The 17,013-nt window shown below is 51.4% G+C and overlaps 7 protein-coding genes across 7 annotated transcripts; 3 read left to right on the forward strand and 4 right to left on the reverse strand.

Moving 5' to 3' along the window:
• Positions 1–1,373: 1,373 nt before the first annotated feature.
• On the reverse strand, positions 1,374–1,619 carry YALI1_D26082g (uncharacterized protein; the record flags this gene model as incomplete). Its single annotated transcript, XM_068282795.1, has 2 exons — positions 1,374–1,468; positions 1,511–1,619. The coding sequence occupies 2 exons, from the start codon at positions 1,617–1,619 to the stop codon at positions 1,374–1,376; spliced, it is 204 nt and encodes a 67-aa protein (XP_068138896.1).
• A 108-nt stretch (positions 1,620–1,727) lies between these two features.
• On the forward strand, positions 1,728–3,068 carry YALI1_D26084g (uncharacterized protein; the record flags this gene model as incomplete). The annotated part of the gene is made up of 1 exon (XM_503077.3): positions 1,728–3,068. One exon carries the CDS (start codon positions 1,728–1,730, stop codon positions 3,066–3,068), a length of 1,341 nt encoding a protein of 446 aa, XP_503077.3.
• Positions 3,069–4,697: 1,629 nt separating this feature from the next.
• On the forward strand, positions 4,698–6,632 carry YALI1_D26114g (uncharacterized protein; the record flags this gene model as incomplete). Its single annotated transcript, XM_503078.3, has 2 exons — positions 4,698–4,825; positions 5,138–6,632. The coding sequence occupies 2 exons, from the start codon at positions 4,698–4,700 to the stop codon at positions 6,630–6,632; spliced, it is 1,623 nt and encodes a 540-aa protein (XP_503078.3).
• Positions 6,633–7,001: 369 nt separating this feature from the next.
• YALI1_D26142g (uncharacterized protein) lies at positions 7,002–7,481 on the reverse strand (the record flags this gene model as incomplete). The annotated part of the gene is made up of 1 exon (XM_503079.3): positions 7,002–7,481. The coding sequence occupies one exon, from the start codon at positions 7,479–7,481 to the stop codon at positions 7,002–7,004; it is 480 nt and encodes a 159-aa protein (XP_503079.2).
• A 415-nt stretch (positions 7,482–7,896) lies between these two features.
• Positions 7,897–8,705, forward strand: YALI1_D26146g (40S ribosomal protein uS13; the record flags this gene model as incomplete). Its single annotated transcript, XM_503080.4, has 2 exons — positions 7,897–7,943; positions 8,294–8,705. The coding sequence occupies 2 exons, from the start codon at positions 7,897–7,899 to the stop codon at positions 8,703–8,705; spliced, it is 459 nt and encodes a 152-aa protein (XP_503080.2).
• Positions 8,706–8,996: 291 nt separating this feature from the next.
• On the reverse strand, positions 8,997–12,039 carry YALI1_D26186g (uncharacterized protein; the record flags this gene model as incomplete). The annotated part of the gene is made up of 2 exons (XM_503081.3): positions 8,997–11,903; positions 11,971–12,039. The coding sequence occupies 2 exons, from the start codon at positions 12,037–12,039 to the stop codon at positions 8,997–8,999; spliced, it is 2,976 nt and encodes a 991-aa protein (XP_503081.2).
• Positions 12,040–13,014: 975 nt separating this feature from the next.
• Positions 13,015–15,099, reverse strand: YALI1_D26218g (uncharacterized protein; the record flags this gene model as incomplete). The annotated part of the gene is made up of 1 exon (XM_503082.3): positions 13,015–15,099. The coding sequence occupies one exon, from the start codon at positions 15,097–15,099 to the stop codon at positions 13,015–13,017; it is 2,085 nt and encodes a 694-aa protein (XP_503082.3).
• Between the last annotated feature and the right edge of the window lie 1,914 nt (positions 15,100–17,013).

Here is a 17,013-nt window from a genome sequence, read left to right on the forward strand (position 1 = left end):
ATACCGGCCTAATGGCGTTGACAAGATACAGAAACCACTCAAGTAGCAGCTTCTATTTCCCAATCGACAGCAATCAAAAGAGCTAAGACACCAAATAACCCCGACTAGTTCGTTTTACATGGGCCCGGGACGCCGCATGTATGTAGGAGTAATCACTCCTATGTAATGTTGGGTCCTTGCTACTTGTACACAAGTCGCGCTATCAACACTGGTTGTCGCCGGCTCTGGCTTCAGCTCACAGATGCATCACCAATGCTGGTTTGAGACATGGCTGTGTAGATAGACTGTACTCGGTCGCTCCTGCCATCCACGAAACGCACAGGAGCCATCTCACCGTGCAGACTCATGAGTACCCCAGTCATGAACATGGTGACCTTCACCACACACGAAAAACGGGTGCTGGGGGCGAGCTTTAAAGATGCAAGGATGGCGGAGACGTCAATTGGCAATCGAGCAGCGATCGCCAACCTTGCCCCTGGTTAGAATCACGTGGTTCAGCATCTGAGACGCGTCTTAGACCGTGTGCTAAAAATACCCATCTGGGGTGGTGAGCTATTTAGTAGTATGTAGGGGGCGACTTGTTTATACGAAAACAGCCACGTGATAACCACGCTCGGGTGGTCTCGTTCACGTGATGATTACTCATCTCAATACACCTCTCGAATACTTACTCATCGCTCCCTGTCGTCGTTTCTTTTTTTTCTCGCAACTTTGACAAGGTTCGCACGCAACTACAACAATGTAGACCTCAGACTGTACAGTGATTGCGTCAGGGCATGTTTACCGTCTAAAGTGGCCGAATCGCATGGTCTCGAATGGTCTTGAACCGGCGACCTCGATTGGGTTTCTTATATACTCGCACTTGTACTTGTAGCAGCGTTATCATGTCTAGTGGTCGGTTACAGGACGAAATCGTCAATATCTCGAGATTTACAAGGCGTATAACGACCCGGTTTTCTTCAATCAATCGAAAAAGACGATTGAAACATACTTTCAAAGTCTCCATAATTACCAGCTTTTTTCTTCCATTTAATTCGGCCAGCATGTTGCTCTTCTCATCGACTCTGACAATCACACTCAAATAAACTTTGCTCATACGTCCCATGACGTAACACTGAAATCAAGGGGAGGAAAGAGGCGGACGGGGGCCATTCGGCGACCGAGTTGGCGGAGCAGGTCCAATTCCAGACGTCTGCTGACTCATCATCTGGCCCCCCGTCAAAACCCTCTTCCACCTACCCCTTACCAAGATTCATCCGCACCTTGGCATAAACCTTATTGTGCAGGGCACCCAGTCCAATTTTACCTCCCCCAGAGTCCCGTTCCTAGAGAGGTGTACCCACCACCGAGACACACTCTGACCAAAACACGCCTCACGTTCGGGCCCCTTTTCGCATTCGGACCAGTAACCACACGAGGTTAGCTGTGTGAGGTTGGTCACGTGATTCCGCCCAGAGCTCTAATTGCACTCACACTTTTCGGTGCGTTTTACTTCGACTTTGACATCGACAGACATCGACAGACATCGACATCGACATCGACATCGACAGACACAGACACACGAGCGAGACACACGCACAACCACACTGGGCATATCGACAGGTCGATTGCACGTTCATCCTACGTTATCGGCATTGTCTGTTTGTGTACAGGAGGCTTCTTAAGCACGTTTTCTGCGTCACGCTGACATTGTCACATTGTCTCATCATCAACATCGTCACATCCACATGACATCACATCACCCCACACACACAACAACAAAGATGCCACAATCCCCCATGTTGGAAGCTGAGAAACACAAATACAAGCAATTCCGCCCGCCGGTGCTGCAGCTCAACGATGATACGCCAGAACGCCCTGGCTCGGCCGGATCCAACTCCGTCGAGGCGCCCCTGCCATCTCCCCGAGCGGCACTTATCAGTGGTCTGAAAAACGCCACCGACCGGCGACAGCAGCAGATGCAGCAGCAGCAGCAGTTGCAGCACAACTACACTGTGGGTCCTCAGGGCCAGCGGATCTGGTCGCCGTTCCAGGAGTACCCCGGCATCCAGCGGGTGGGCTCGCCGTCGAAAACAGGCGTGCCGTATGGAGGATACAGCGGAGCCGGCTACCCCGGCGGCTCCGGGTCAGGATACAACTCGCCCATCCGTGTGGGATCGCCCCGCTCCCCAATGTTTGAGGGCGCGTCGTTGGCGTCGCAAGACCCCAACATGGACGGCCGCACGTCGCCGTCGCCCCAGAGCATGTACGCCCACTTGCAGGCCAAGCAGCGGGAGTTGCAGGTGACGTCGCTTCTGATTTCGCAGCAGCAGGAGCGGATCCAGATGGCGCTCAACGAGGCCATCCAGGAGGGCCAGCAGCAGCCCGCACAACCCCAGGTCGCTGGAGCACCGGGCTCGGCGCCGGGGGGACACAAATTCACACCCACCACGCTGCCGGCCCACCACTCGCAGCATCAGTGGCTGCACGAGCAGCTGCTGGCGTCGCCTCTGGATGATTCTTACAGTCATCAGCACGCTGGTCCACCTCATGGGGGCCATGGATTCAATGCTCCTAGCGGGTTGGGCTACGGGTTGGGTCCGGGTCGGCCCGCTTCTCCTTCACGGATCCAGAGGCCATCGTCGGCCAACTTTCTGGCCCATCCCACGCCCGTCACGGCCCAAAATAACCCCTACATGCAGCACTCGTACTCTCATTCGCATTCCAATAGTACCAGCATGGTGGGGTTGGCTCCCGGCAGCCCCGTAGGCACCGCCGGAGCTTTGCATGGAGGGCATGCGAGTCAGCATTCTCGAGGGACAGGCCCCGGAGGATCGCCCGAGGGACCCGCTGGGTCGTCTTCGGTGGGCACCCCCGAAACGCCTTTCCGAAGAGGACACAGAAAGGCGTCTTCGCTGTCCACCAACGTATTTACGTCTCCTAATAAGGATGGTCGACAGCCTCAGTCGCGGGATGGCGATCTTATGTTTCCTGTGCGCCAGCCCTCGGGACCTCCACCCGTTGACGAACTTCACACCCGAGATGTTAATTTCGACCAAAGCAAGGTCGCCGAGATTTTACGGACCTAGACGAGACCCTTGTGCGGCTCTTGTTCCAGCAATATAATAATACACAAGCTCGCTGGGCGAGCTATTTATTGATGAACATGTCCGTACCTTGATACTGGTAACGTGTTCCCAACTCTAACAAAATAGTGATTGGGTTACTGAAGGTTAACCAAGAGGCATCATAGCGTGCACAGGGATGAGTGCAGGGGGACTCAGGGGTTGTATTGGGAGTACAAGTGGGTATTGGTAGGAATCATGTACATTCCGCTGGTAGTAGGAGTCCGAGTGCGAGTGCGAGTACAGTACTTGACTTGAAGGAGACTACGATTACCTATAAGGAGCCTGGATCCAAGTGGTCATGTTCATACAGATGTGTGAAATGTCAAAGGGAAGACGTTTTGATTGACTGAATTGGATACTTGATTCGTGAATGTCAAGTAGTACGTATTTATCACTGAACCTGGATTGGAGCTACAACAGTTTTTGCTTGGTACAGCTACTTGTAGATTAGTAGTAAGACAGGAGCCGGTGCTACTGTATACGGTGTACGAGAAAAACTGTTCTAAGTACAGTATTTGTACTTGTAGTATGATGGAGATGGAGTGGATTGACTGGAGAGTTGTGATTAATCGGATGATGGTGTTTATGGGGGCTTGTCTAGTGCCCAAATGACCTCGAAAACGTCTACAACGACTGTTCTTCCCACTGTTATACACACACTTTTGCATGTTCATGTTCATGTTCATGTACAAGTAAATGGTCCATATCTGCCGAAAAAACACCCCCAAATATGTGTCTAGCGGACATAAAGAGCCGTTTAATTCACTTGTTGAAGTGATTTTTCTTCTTCTGATCCAATTGATCCACTAGAGTCTTCTCTCTCGCCTCGTGTTACTGCTGCGACATATGTTCAGATAAAAACATACCAGATGCTTTGGTACATAAATAAAAGATTGTAGATAGATATTGAGCACTTGTGTATTCTTCCAAACAACTTCTTACTTCTCTAGTGTACTGCCGTCGCCCATGGTGGTCCTGGAACAACATCTTAGGCTCTTCAAACACATATCTCCGTCACTGGAGCTAGAACCAGAAGAGAAGGGTGTATGGGGACTTCAAATATGTATTCCAATAGCTCATAATGACCGGATTTAATGGTATTTTCTTGACATTTGAACCTCCTCGAGTATTTCAGATGGTTCTATGCCATCATGACACTCGAGACTCACTCCACAACACACGCTCAAGCACCAGCAGAATCAATAAAAATATACAGTCGCATGACAATTTCACCACAAAAAGCCAACTGCAGCTTTTGGAAAATATTTTCCTCTCCTTCCACGAGATTCCGCAGGATTCTACCGCTTAGTCAGCTTATCCAAGACAAGACGCCTCGCCACGCATTAAAGTTATCCCAACTTTTCTCTACTCTTCGAAATCTTGATTTCTTCTGCTAAGTGCACATTCAGATCAACCACAAAATCAACAACAATGCAAGCTCCTGTCGTTGTTATGAGTGAGTATTGCGTGCTACCGCGTCCCACGACTTGCCCCGTGTTGTCCGCGACGGGTTTTGCGGCACAAATCGCCACCTAGGTCTGGTGTTATGCTCTACGTGTAACTCCAACATGACTAAGAACACCATGCGAAATGGTACCCGGTGGATACAAAAGGGGCCGCAAAAACACAATCGACGAACAACTACTAACTGCAGACGCCGGCCAGGAACGTCAAATCGGACGAAAGGCCCAGACCAGCAACATTACTGCTGCAAAGGCGTGAGTATGGAGTGTGGAGGGTGGAATTGGAGGGGTGGACGGCCTCTGAAGCAAATTGGAGGCAAATTGGGGCGTTTGGGGTAGCTGTTTTACCCTTTATATGTTGTTTGGACTTCCAATTTGGCTGTGGACAGCTGCTTCGGCCATCTTTTCTTATAGGGCGGACATTTGATTTGTGGTGATATCAAGCTGTAGAGTCGTGTTTGGGGGAATGCAACACCACCATTGAACTCCTCCCGACGAGTCGACTCCGCCGGTTCCATCATTACGCTTATCCAACATCCACCACCCTCAGAAATGTCACTAACCCAGTGTCGCCGATATTGTGCGAACGTGTCTTGGTCCCAAGGCCATGCTTAAGATGCTTCTCGACCCCATGGGAGGTATCACCCTGACCAACGATGGTCACGCCATTCTGCGAGAGATTGAGGTCACCCATCCTGCAGCCAAGTCCATGATCGAGCTGTCTCGAACCCAGGACGAGGAGATTGGAGACGGAACCACCACCGTCATCATTCTTGCCGGAGAGATTCTTGCTCAGACCTTCCCCTACGTGGAGAAGAACATTCACCCCGTTGTCATCATCGCCGCCCTCAAGGATGCACTTGCTGAGGCTCTCAAGGTTGTAGAGGAGATTTCTGTTCCCGTTGACGTCAACAACGAGGCTGCCATGAAGAAGCTCATTGCCGCCTCCATCGGCACCAAGTACGTGTCCCGATGGTCCGAGCAGATGTCCTCTCTGGCTCTCAAGGCCGTCAAGACCGTTGCTGTCGACATTAACGGCAAGAAGGAGGTTGACATCAAGCGATACGTCCGAGTGGAAAAGATTCCCGGAGGTGAGATTGAGGACTCCCGTGTGTTGGACGGTGTCATGATCAACAAGGATATCACCCACCCCAAGATGCGACGGCGAATCGAGTCTCCCCGTGTGGTGCTGCTTGACTGTCCTCTCGAGTACAAGAAGGGTGAATCTCAGACCAACATTGAGATCAGTAAGGAGGCCGACTGGAACCGAGTGCTGCAGCTGGAGGAGGAGCAGATCAAGGCGCAGTGCGAGGTGCTGCTATCGGTAAAACCCGACCTGATCATCACCGAGAAGGGTGTGTCTGATCTGGCCCAGCACTATCTGCTTAAGGGCGGCTGCAGTGTGCTTCGACGAATGCGAAAGAGCGATAACAACCGAATCTCACGAGTCACTGGCGCCACCATCGTCAACCGAATCGAGGACATCAAGGACTCCGACGTTGGTACTCTGTGCAACCTGTTTGAGATCTCCAAGATTGGTGATGAGTACTACACATTTATCACAGGCGAAGACCCCCAGGCATGCACCGTGCTGCTGCGAGGACCCTCCAAGGACATTCTCAACGAGATTGAGCGAAATCTGGCTGACGCCATGGCTGTGGCTCGAAACGTCTTCTTCGAGCCCAAGCTGGCTCCCGGAGGAGGTGCTACAGAGATGGCTGTGTCCGTGCGACTGGCCGAGCATGCCAAGACCATCGAGGGTGTTGCACAGTGGCCCTTCAAGGCCGTGGCTGATGCCATGGAGGTGATTCCCCGAACCCTGGTTCAGAACTGTGGTGGTAATGCCATTCGAACTCTGGCCACCCTGCGAGCTAAGCAAGCCGAGGGTTTCTCCACATACGGCATTGACGGTGACAACGGAAAGGTTGTTGACATGAAGGAGTACGGCGTGTGGGAGCCTGCTGCCATCAAGCTGCAGAGTATCAAGACCGCCATTGAGTCTGCTTGCTTGTTGTTGCGAGTCGACGATATCGTGTCTGGAGTTAGAAAGAAGGGCGAGTAAAATGGGTTTGGATAATGATATTATAGATGTTTTGCGACACACTGCAGTGTAGTCATACCGTTTACAACACCGATACTGCCTTTGAAAGTTGATGGCTCTGTACAAATCTTGGTGTAGACATTGGGCTGATACTGTATACACTCCGATGAACAAGACCACAAAGAGAAACAAAACTGGTAACGGTATTTATGACACTATCAACTCTCGTGTGTACTTGTACTTGTACTTGATTGATCAATCGTTATTGTTCATTAAATTATATGCAAACGTGTCCTCCACACTTTTCCGTAGTATACATTGTTTTGGGTGTGTCATGGTTGAGTCGACTGCCAAAAGCCTTGTCTTCGGCATCTGCTCATTGTGAACTCGCTATTCAGCGATAGCATCCTCTTCACTGACCAGAGTTGTTCTAATCGCGTCCAGAATCTCCTCACATTGGTCCTCATTGTAACGCTGATCGCACTCCTCGATCAGGGAGTATAACGACACGATAGACGTGGGCACGGAGTTGATGAGCTGCAATCGCTCGGCCTTTTCGAGCCCCAGATGGTTGATCTTCTGCAGAAACAACGTAATGGCCTCTGGCGACTGGCTGGCAGCAGGAGACTTGTTGAGATAGTCCTTGAGCTCGTAGATGACGGTTTCGAGGTTTTCGGCATGGGAAGTGCCCTGGTTGGAGGCTGCCGACGCGGATTGGGACATTCGTCGGGCACGCTCCTGGTCCCGCACGTGAGCCAGCACCTCAAAGTTGGACAGCAGAGCCTCTCGAGTTTTTTCCACCTTCATGTTGTTGATAATACTGGTATATTCACGACAACACTTTTTTTCTGAATTATGCAAGGTGTGCATGAACTCACAGCATCTTAGGAGATCCACACACGTGAGTACAAGGCTGTAAGATGTGCCAAGACACCCGAAACGGATATCTGTGTCACTGTGATGCTGTATTTTTGAATACTCTCGGATCGGTAGATTTTTGCCCTTCTCAAATTGTGCGCTTAGTAAGCAAGACCACAATCCCAGAGCTGGTTTAATTTAAGCTTTGGAACTCCCAAATTTAAATGTTTTACATCTTTGGGGATCGAACCTACGACCGCACGTTGTCCTCCTGCCTCTGTTTTCATGGCTCTTAGGGCTAACCCTAAGTGTCACATGATATTTCCGTTTTGGATAGAGTTGGACTCGGAAAATTGCAAACGAAAGTTCAGTGTGTAAAGCACCAGTTCTTTCATCATCACCGGTCGACCCATAACTACACGCCAAAATGTCCCTCGTCGTCACTGAACAAGGCAACTTCCAGCACATTCTTCGGTATGTACAGACAGCACAGAGAGAACAGGGAGAGAATTTATTACACGATTATTGAAGCTCGATATGGTGGTTTGTGATGGAGATACAGAAGGCACAGAAGGTCAATGATGAGTAAAGACGGGTCATGCGACATGGAAAGGACCAAGCAGACTGAACATGTTTGAGCATTTGTTCTGCGTGTTTACACTATGTGTTCTTACCTGTTTGCGTACATTTGTCTGACTGTCAACTTCTGCCTACCACTTCGTTTTTATGATGCTTGAGATTTGATGGATCGTGATCAGTCTCATCAAGGGCCACTAATCGGTGATCACTCCCTTCAGCCACTAGAAAGTATTTTGCTAACTCAGACTCCTCAACACTAACGTTGACGGCCGAATCAAGGTCATGTACGCCATGTGCAAGATCAAGGGTGTTGGTCGACGATACGCCAACCTGGTCTGCAAGAAGGCCGATGTCGATCTCTCCAAGCGAGCCGGTGAGCTCACCGTCGAGGAGCTCGAGCGAATCGTTACTATCATCCAGAACCCTGGTCAGTACAAGATTCCCGGCTGGTTCCTTAACAGACAGCGAGACTTTACCGACGGTAAGGACTCCCAGCTGCTCGTTAACCAGCTTGATGTCAAGCTGCGAGACGATATTGAGCGACTCAAGAAGATCCGAGCCCACCGAGGTCTCCGACACTACTGGGGCTACAAGGTCCGAGGTCAGCACACCAAGACTACCACTCGAAAGGGTAAGATCATGGCTCACCGAGGTTAAAACGTGCATGTACATGTAAAATTATTAAAATGCTATTGAGGACATGTGTAGGGCTGACCAGGTCAGGCCGCGGTTTGTAGCAGGACATGTTTGGGCCGTTTGGCTGTGTGTAGACAAGTACTGTACCACCATTCCCAGCTGTGTGTGACGAGAATCACAGGTTCAAGTGCAGTGGATCACATTGGACCTTCTGCGTGCAAATCTGGGTATATCGCACACTGTGTTGAGCAGATAGCAGTCTCATCGCCTACACATGTGATTAAATATGAATAAAATTACTGTACAAACACCCTAGAACAAGTCGGGCATGTCAATGTCGCCGCCAAAGTCCATGGTGAAGTCGTCGCCTCCAAACATGTTAGTGTCCATAAACTGGTTGTCAGTGTTGGAGTTTTGCGACGAGTCGTTGATGGGCTTATTCTCAACCTCGCCCGTTCGGTTCACCACAAACGAATAGTCCTCTTTAGCATGTGGTTTGCCGTCCAGACGACTTCCGTCGGGTTTGTAGCCTGCTGTAGTCAACAACTGCAGAATCTTGGACTGCAGCAGCACGCAAATGTCCTTGCTCTTGCCCGTGGAGTCGTTGACCATGTTATCGAGTGACTTGAGAATGAGCTGTGAGTCGGAAAACGGTCGTGGACTCTTCACAGACGTGGAAATGATGAATGCAACCGTAGCAATCGTAGCAACAACTTCCACGGTATAATGGCCTGTGCCGTTGGAGTCCGCCAGCGCAATCTCCTCGATCAGCTGCTCCAGAACGTACTTATGGCCCAGAGTGTCGACCGACGACAGGATCATCACAAGCTCGTATCCAAACGGGGGACCCGTGTACTGGTTTTGCGACCAACTGATGAGTGACGACACCTGCTCCTTGATGGTGGCAATCATGGAAGCACCGTATTTCCACGTCTGCTCCTTGGTACCACTTCCTCCACCCCCACTCATACCGATTCCCTTTTGCGATCGGAAACCAGAAGACGACACTGTTCGCTGCACGTTGAGATTGTAGTTGATGGCCGAAACAAAAGGCTCGAGGAACTCAAACACCCGGTTTTCAACCATGTAGCCTGCCCTCAGAGCCATATCCAGAGCCTCGTACATTTCGTCAGCACATATAGCCAGCACCATTTGATGAATAGGAGACAAGACCTCAATGTCAGTGTTATCGGTGAGAATTAGAGTGGAACAAACAGATATAACTGTACTCATCTGCTCGTCGTGTCCCTTTTGCGAATGCACCCATAGTTGTTCCGACAACCACTTGAACACTCCCACTGTTGATCCCAACAGAAAGGGCTGCAAAAAATACTCCAGGCCTCCCTTGAAGGTCGACAGAGAAAGTAGGCCCTTCTCGTGGGCGAGCATGCTTTGTTGAAAAATGGCAGGGGTGACAAGAAAGAATTGCTTTACGGATGACGATCGCATTAGATCGTCGGAGATGCCTCCAGCGTCATACAGAGCGGTAGCCCATCCACTGAGCTGGTCGTTCTGTTCGTCGGAAAGATGGAAAATGCGTTGTGAAGAGTCGCTTTCTGTGAGAAGCTGTGACAGAAACAACTCGTGTGATGGCATGGTGCTGGAGGGCGAAGGAGCACCCACAAAGAGTGTTCCAAATTGGTTCAACAGGGCCAAATCGAGATGATAGCGCTGCTTGAGGGTGATGGCAAAGACCACAATGGCTCCAAAGTCCGTGTAAGCTTCTTGGTAGTTGGCCTCGTCCTCCTCCTCTCTCCATAGCTCAATGCAGTCGACCAGAGCCTTGAGTAATAGCATGGGATCGACACAAAGGGCCATAATGTCGACAGCAGTTGTGTTCAGTGCCAAAGCTTGGCACATGTATCGTACTGGTCGAACGTTTCCTGCCTGCACAAAGTCTGCCAGGCACACTAGCAGCCGTTTGGTCAGCGCTTCCTGTGCGTTTCCACTCAGCTTCTCCATCTGAGCGACCACCTTGGACATGAGACAGTCGGAAACAGACCCAATCTCGAGATTCTCGTAGCTCAGCTGCTCTGCCATTGTATCTAGGCTCATAGCCTGTCCGTCGATCGTCAGCTCGTCTGCGTAATCGAGGGCTTCTACGCTGATTCCTGAGTCTTTGAAAATCGCGTTGAAGGCGTCTTTGGGCAGAACTCCTTCGGAAATGCATGCAGCAACCAGTTCGTGTCTAATGTCAACGTCCAGGCCACCCGGGAACGAGGAGAACATGTCGTCTAATTCGTCAGAACCGATGGAAAGACGAATAAGGGTCACGGTAGGCTGATCCAGGCCCAGAACACTTTTTGAGACGACGGATTGAATGAGCGTCTTTTCCTCGGGTGTCGAGTGCGGGAACAAAGTGCGAATAATGCGCGGGATTCGTGTTCGGATGCAGCTTTTCCAGTAGTTGTTTCTTTTGGCAGAATCTCGTCGCAGAAAAGTGATGCTCTGACAGTCAAACATGGCGCAAATAACCTCGCCAATGATTGCCAGACGAGACTGCACGGGCTGCGAGGCCAGAGTGGGGTACCCGGGCATGGCATAGACCGTGCTGATGAGCTGGAACAGGGATCCATACTGGTTCCAGGATGAGTCTCCAAACATGAGGCTTTCAAACAGCGTGTCTCTGTAAAGTCTAGTGAGAGTCGTGGGTGTAGCCACGGTTGCCGCTACTGTTTCAGCTGTGGTGCTGGTCTTAGCTGCGCCCTTGAGACCCATCCAGGCTTCGCCCAGTCTTCCGGCAATGGTAGCATCGACCTTTGCTAGTTCTGCGAGCTGCGAGGTGATCTCGGGAGCAGTCACTCCGGCCATTCTGTCTCCGAGTCGGGTCAACAGGACCTCGGCAAAGAACCCGAACCCCTTGGCGATAGACGTTCCATATCTCTTTCGCATCCCACCTCCAGAAGCAAAGGCGTCCTTCATGAACGAAACCAGAACCTGAATCAAGTAGCTGTAGCCCGCATTGGCACCCAAATCCACGTCTGTGTCCATTTCCTGAAGCTGTTTGCCCAGATACATGAGCAGCTGGGGAAGACGGCCATAGGCACACACCTTGAGGTACGCCAGAAGCTTGTAAGGGGGCAAAAGACTGTCTTCAAACGCCAGCTTGTGCACATATGCAAAGAACAACAAGTCGAAGGTGTTGGCTCCAAACAACGCCTTGGGATTCACTTCCGAGGCGCCCTCATTTTCCATCAAATGTCGAGTCAGCTTGACAAACTGTGTTAGTAAGGCAAACCGTCGAATTGAAAAACAGAAAGTCACATGACTCCATAGTCGTACTCACCCTGCCCGCCGACACTCGCCGAGCCAAACACACCCGTGTCAACGTCGCCAGCTTGTCGTTGAAGTCCATGTCGATGAAGTGATGATTCGAGGTGCGACTCCCGCATCTAACTGTACCATGCGGAAACTCAAACTGATTACTAAGATGAAGCGCTTATGGCATGGATTACAAAGAATGGTGACAATTATGGAATCGCAACGGCTTACTTATCGTAACATTTGTGGAATATCACCTGACCAATTCTGCAGTACATAGCTCTCCTTCTTCATGACAAATTCTCCCCCAATCCACTCCATAGACAGTCTTCGGGATATGAGACAGAACTATGTAGAATGTACTGTACATTGTACAACTGGAAACTGGAGACTGGATAGGTGTGACCACGTGACCAGGTAGCTTGGGAGTCACGTGATGTGTATCTACGTCCCGCCCCTCCTCCCCTTTGTTTTATTCCGTCACGTGACTACACACCTACCAGGTTCACTCCACCCGCTAAGTTCAGATACGCTCGCACTGTAAAACGGCCGCTGACTAGGCACCGCTGTCATGTGAACAACCTCAACTTCAGCAGTCTTCGCCGCACGTGTGCTGAGAGCGGTTTGCATGATGAGCGTCAGGCGGAAGCGGTCGTTGAGATGTGTTAATCCATTACTCGTAGTCTACTTGGATAGAACATGATCTACTTCCACGGTCGACTTTTCAACTACTAATTACGAGTACGAGTACTACCATTGGAATGACAGACTGTATGTAGACAACTCAGACGGCTGGACTTTTGTTGTCTACAGCAGTGGTGAGCAGGTGGTTGGAGACCTCTTCATTGGCAAACATGTCTAACCCCAAACACACTGCCTTGGGCCACATGTTGAGTCTTCGACCACCACCCTACTGTTGATGAAGTCTCGAACACACGCTTGCCATATGCTATCCCCAATGCTACCTGTACAGTACCCCTGGCCACCACACTCAATGCCACCATGTCTCACCGGCTGAGTTCACAGAGCATCCTCTATACCCTCCAGCTCTACTATCACTATACATTAACTAGTTCTGAAAAGCAATATAAACGACCAGCAACACCACAAAACTGGCCGCAATTTGGACCGTCAGCACGTTACCAGAAGATCTGGATTTGGCTGGATTAAGCGAAGGACCCGTGGTCCCATTTTCGCTGATGATAACGAAAGAGCCATTCACAGTAGCAAACGAGCCGTTGGTTGCACGTGCGTTGGCCCTCGAGGGAATGGCTGCTTTGGTATCCGTGTGGTATCCTGATGGGGTATCGTTGGTATCAAGGAGGGGCGGAACAGGCACAGCCTTGGATGGAAGTCCTGTGGCGGTATCAGCAGTGGAGATGGCCGTGGGAGTGACCTGAGCATCTCGAATCTCGGAGCCCACAAAACCAGTAGGGCTATCCAGAGCACGTGCAAAAATCCGCTGGTTGCCTTCGTACCGGTCGGTCGGCTCTGCGTCAAAATCGCGGTACTTGTCAGCAACTGCAAGGCGCGTGTTAGTAGCAGCAGCACCGGGGACAAAGCGAGCAGAACCAGTTCGACCAGCGAACATCTGAGCAAACCAGGGGAACTTCTTCTTCGACATGGTTTGGGTAGCTGTGGGGGCGCCGTACTTCTTCGTGATGGTCTCGGTCTCAGTCTCAGTCTCGGTACATGTCTCAGTAACGGTATCATAGTAGCTAGTAGTGGTGGTGACGTATTTTGTAAACACCTTCTTGACAATCTTGGTCCGCGTCTTGTACTGAGTGGTGGTCGATAACGAGTGGTCACAGTCAGATTTGGGCACGTCTTCCTTGTCCTTGGGACACTTCTTGCACTTCTTGTCGTGGCAAGTATCAGGGTTGTGGGGTTCCTTGTCTGAGTCCTTCTTCTTTTTGCACCACTTGCACTTCTTCTTCTTGCACGAATCGGGATCGTGGTTCTTGGGAGCCTTACAGTGCTTGCAATTCTTCTTCTTGCAATTCTTGGGGTTGTGAGAAGGGGGTGGAGCTTCGTCCTCGTCGTCATCGTCGTCGTCGCAGTCGTCGTCGTCACAGTCGTCATCGTCGTCATTGTCGTCATCATCGTAGTCATCATCGTAGTCGTCATCATAATATTCGTCTTCGTACTCATCATAGTAGCCATCGTCATAGCCATGATCGATACCACAAGTACACTCGCCGATACAATGACACTCATCAAAGCAGTCGCAGGAGCTGTCGGTGTGATTGCAGCCCATGCACTCGTCGCACTGGCACCCGTATCCATGAGGCTCGTACCGGGCGGCAGGGTATCCACCACCCTTTACTCGGTTCTTCTTGGCGACACTGGGGCCGTCGCCAAACTGGATTCCAATGAACCTACCTCCAGTACCTCCCCCTCCTCCCCGTTGACCCTGGGCAGAGGGTACAATCTGGAAGGGTCGAATCCGAGTATTCTTGGCAGATGCCATTCCGGTCCGGATCCCGCCCATGCCAATAGCTGCCATTCCCACTGGAGCATCTAAACCATCGCCGTCATTAACTTCGGGCTGGTCAGAGTTCACGTGGTCAGGTGCAGGCCCATGTGACATGTCGCCGTCTGGCTTGTGATGGGCTGCATCATGGTGGTTCGTGTCTCCATGGGATACGTCCTGGTGGGTCTCCTCACCGCCGGGTGGCTGGTCGGATGTGCCATCACCATATTGGGAGGGTTCACGGTGAGGCTGCTCGAGTGGCTCATGGTGGGCTTGGTGATCACGCTCGTGGTAGAGAGGGTGGTCTCCTGTGACGTCATGGTTGAGATTGCCCGACTCATTGGATTCATTGTGACCTCCTCCGTTGCTTGGCACGCGCTCTGGCACGTGTGGGTCTTCGTGCGGCTCGTCAAGGTTTGGTTGAGGCGACGCGTCTGTCACAGGATTAGGTTGTCCCGTTTCTCCCAGATTAGCTTTGTGCAAAGCGTTCTCCTGCTCAGAAGACGACTCCGGAGTCTGGGTCTCAGGAGAAGAGTGGACCGGATCATCTGGGTTTTCATGGGTCTCATGCCGGGGCTGCAGTCTAAACAAGTGGGCCTCTTTGTCGGGATCGCCATACTGGAAGGACTCCTGGTGGGGCGTGGCTGGGTAGACTTCTTCCAGCGAGCGTTTCATCATCATTCCCGCGGTTTGGGCCGTTTCGGGCCCGTTCAACCGAATCCAGAACTTGAGAATCTCGTCTTTTTCCTGTAGTTAGCATTGTCTTCATTCGTACTAAGGCAATCAAGGGAGACTGATAGATACCTCTGTGGTGCAGTTTGTTTGGCACGAAATTAGAAAGGAGGCGAAATGGTCGGACGAAATGTGGCCTGTGACGTTGGACGCAGTTTCAACGCAGCGTCTGCACGATTTCTGTGTTAGCCGAGGAAGGGATGGAAGGGGGTGTATCATGTTGGCTTTGCGTTTGTGACATGAAACGGGATCCATGGCGTAGCACACGCACCAGCGTAGAAACAAGCACCGGCGCACTAACTTCGAAAAGTGGACCGCAAGCCGAGAGAGAAATGGACGCTGGCCTGGTGTGGTTGCGCTCGTGCGTGTGACGTCACCGCTGGCCGTGTTTCATGTCGAGGCGACGGACCACCTGTTCGTCATGACACTGTGCATGTCGTTAGTAAGCGGCCGGCGGCCGGTGGCCGGCGACGATAACTCACAGAAATAGGAGAGTTGGCAGCGACGGGGGTAAGCGACACGATGAACGTGAACACCCCGATTACCGCGGTCCATAGTATCATTTTGGTGCAAAAAGACGAGTATGGAGTAGGAGGCGGAGTTTGGATGGGACAGACACACAAGCTATAGTGGGTCGAATTAAGGGACACAAACGCGATGTTTGGGAGTTGGGAGTACAAGTTTGCACGAAACCTTATTAACCTGACTAATGCACTTTGTTCACGTGTTCCCCTACACCTTGAGTTGGGAGTGCGAGTGGGGTACTTGTACTTGCACTTGTACACCCTTGTGCTATCTAGCCCACCTAACAGGCCCTGAACAGGGGGGTCAATGTGGGGTAGTTTGAGGCAGGGAGACGGCGGGGCCGGGAGATGGGGTATATATGAACAAAAACAACGGACGGAGGAGGAGGCGGGGCAGGTGACGCACAAAACAAGGCCGATGAGATGCCTGTGACGAGTGGGCGCGAGAGAGTGCTGGACAAGGGTAAGTAAACGCCAACTAAATACAAACTATTTCGCCCACTAAATGCGTGCCAATCAGTGAAGCACAACAAGCCACTGAGAGAGGCCGACGGCGACGGACAGCGACGGACACAGACGGACAACGACGGACACAGACGGACAGGTCTCATATGTGATCCGATGGTCAGCTCGGAGATATGCCTAGCACAGAAGACATGTGTCGCCCCAACAGACAACCCGATTGGCAGTGACAGCGGCCGGACTGGAACAAGACCAACTGGGAACAGCAACCTTCATTATGCTCTTACTCAAGCTCGACGTCAACCATCCGGGCAATACACTCGGTATGGGGGAGGAGCCGCAACTCTGATAATCGCAATTAGTGTGGTAGCTCTGAGGTATAAACACCAAGGGCGTATTACCAAGCAGAGACGGGCAGTTGGCGGATGCGGTAGTGTATGAGTTTGGAGTCTCTGGGGGGTGTCTCATGTCGTAGACAGGGTAAACGTGGTGATAAAAGCCTCAATCGCCACTGCGCCATTCCTACAGCCTGTGTCAGAGACGAGTTGCGCGGAGTGGACTGTTGGAGTGTGCATATATCGACGCACCCGGTCTGACTCAAGCCTCAGTGCGGCAATATGTGAACCCTGAACTTATCAACAAGCTAACAGAGACAAACCCAGTCCACTGGGTGAAGTTTGGAGCGAATTTTGGAGCCAACTTTGGAGTGAAACTTTGGGTGAAACTTTGCAGTAAACGCGGTGGGATACGCCGATACAACTGCTGGGCTGCAATTAACCGGTAAATGGGGAGGCTGGAGGCGCTATACGGCGACTGGCGGTGTTTTATGACGTCCGACGGCAACCTGGACTCCCCTTCCCCCCTTGCACCTGCAATG

The sequence above is a fragment of the Yarrowia lipolytica genome, chromosome 1D (assembly GCF_001761485.1).
Source record: "Yarrowia lipolytica chromosome 1D, complete sequence".
Classification (NCBI taxonomy): Eukaryota; Fungi; Ascomycota; class Dipodascomycetes; order Dipodascales; genus Yarrowia; species Yarrowia lipolytica.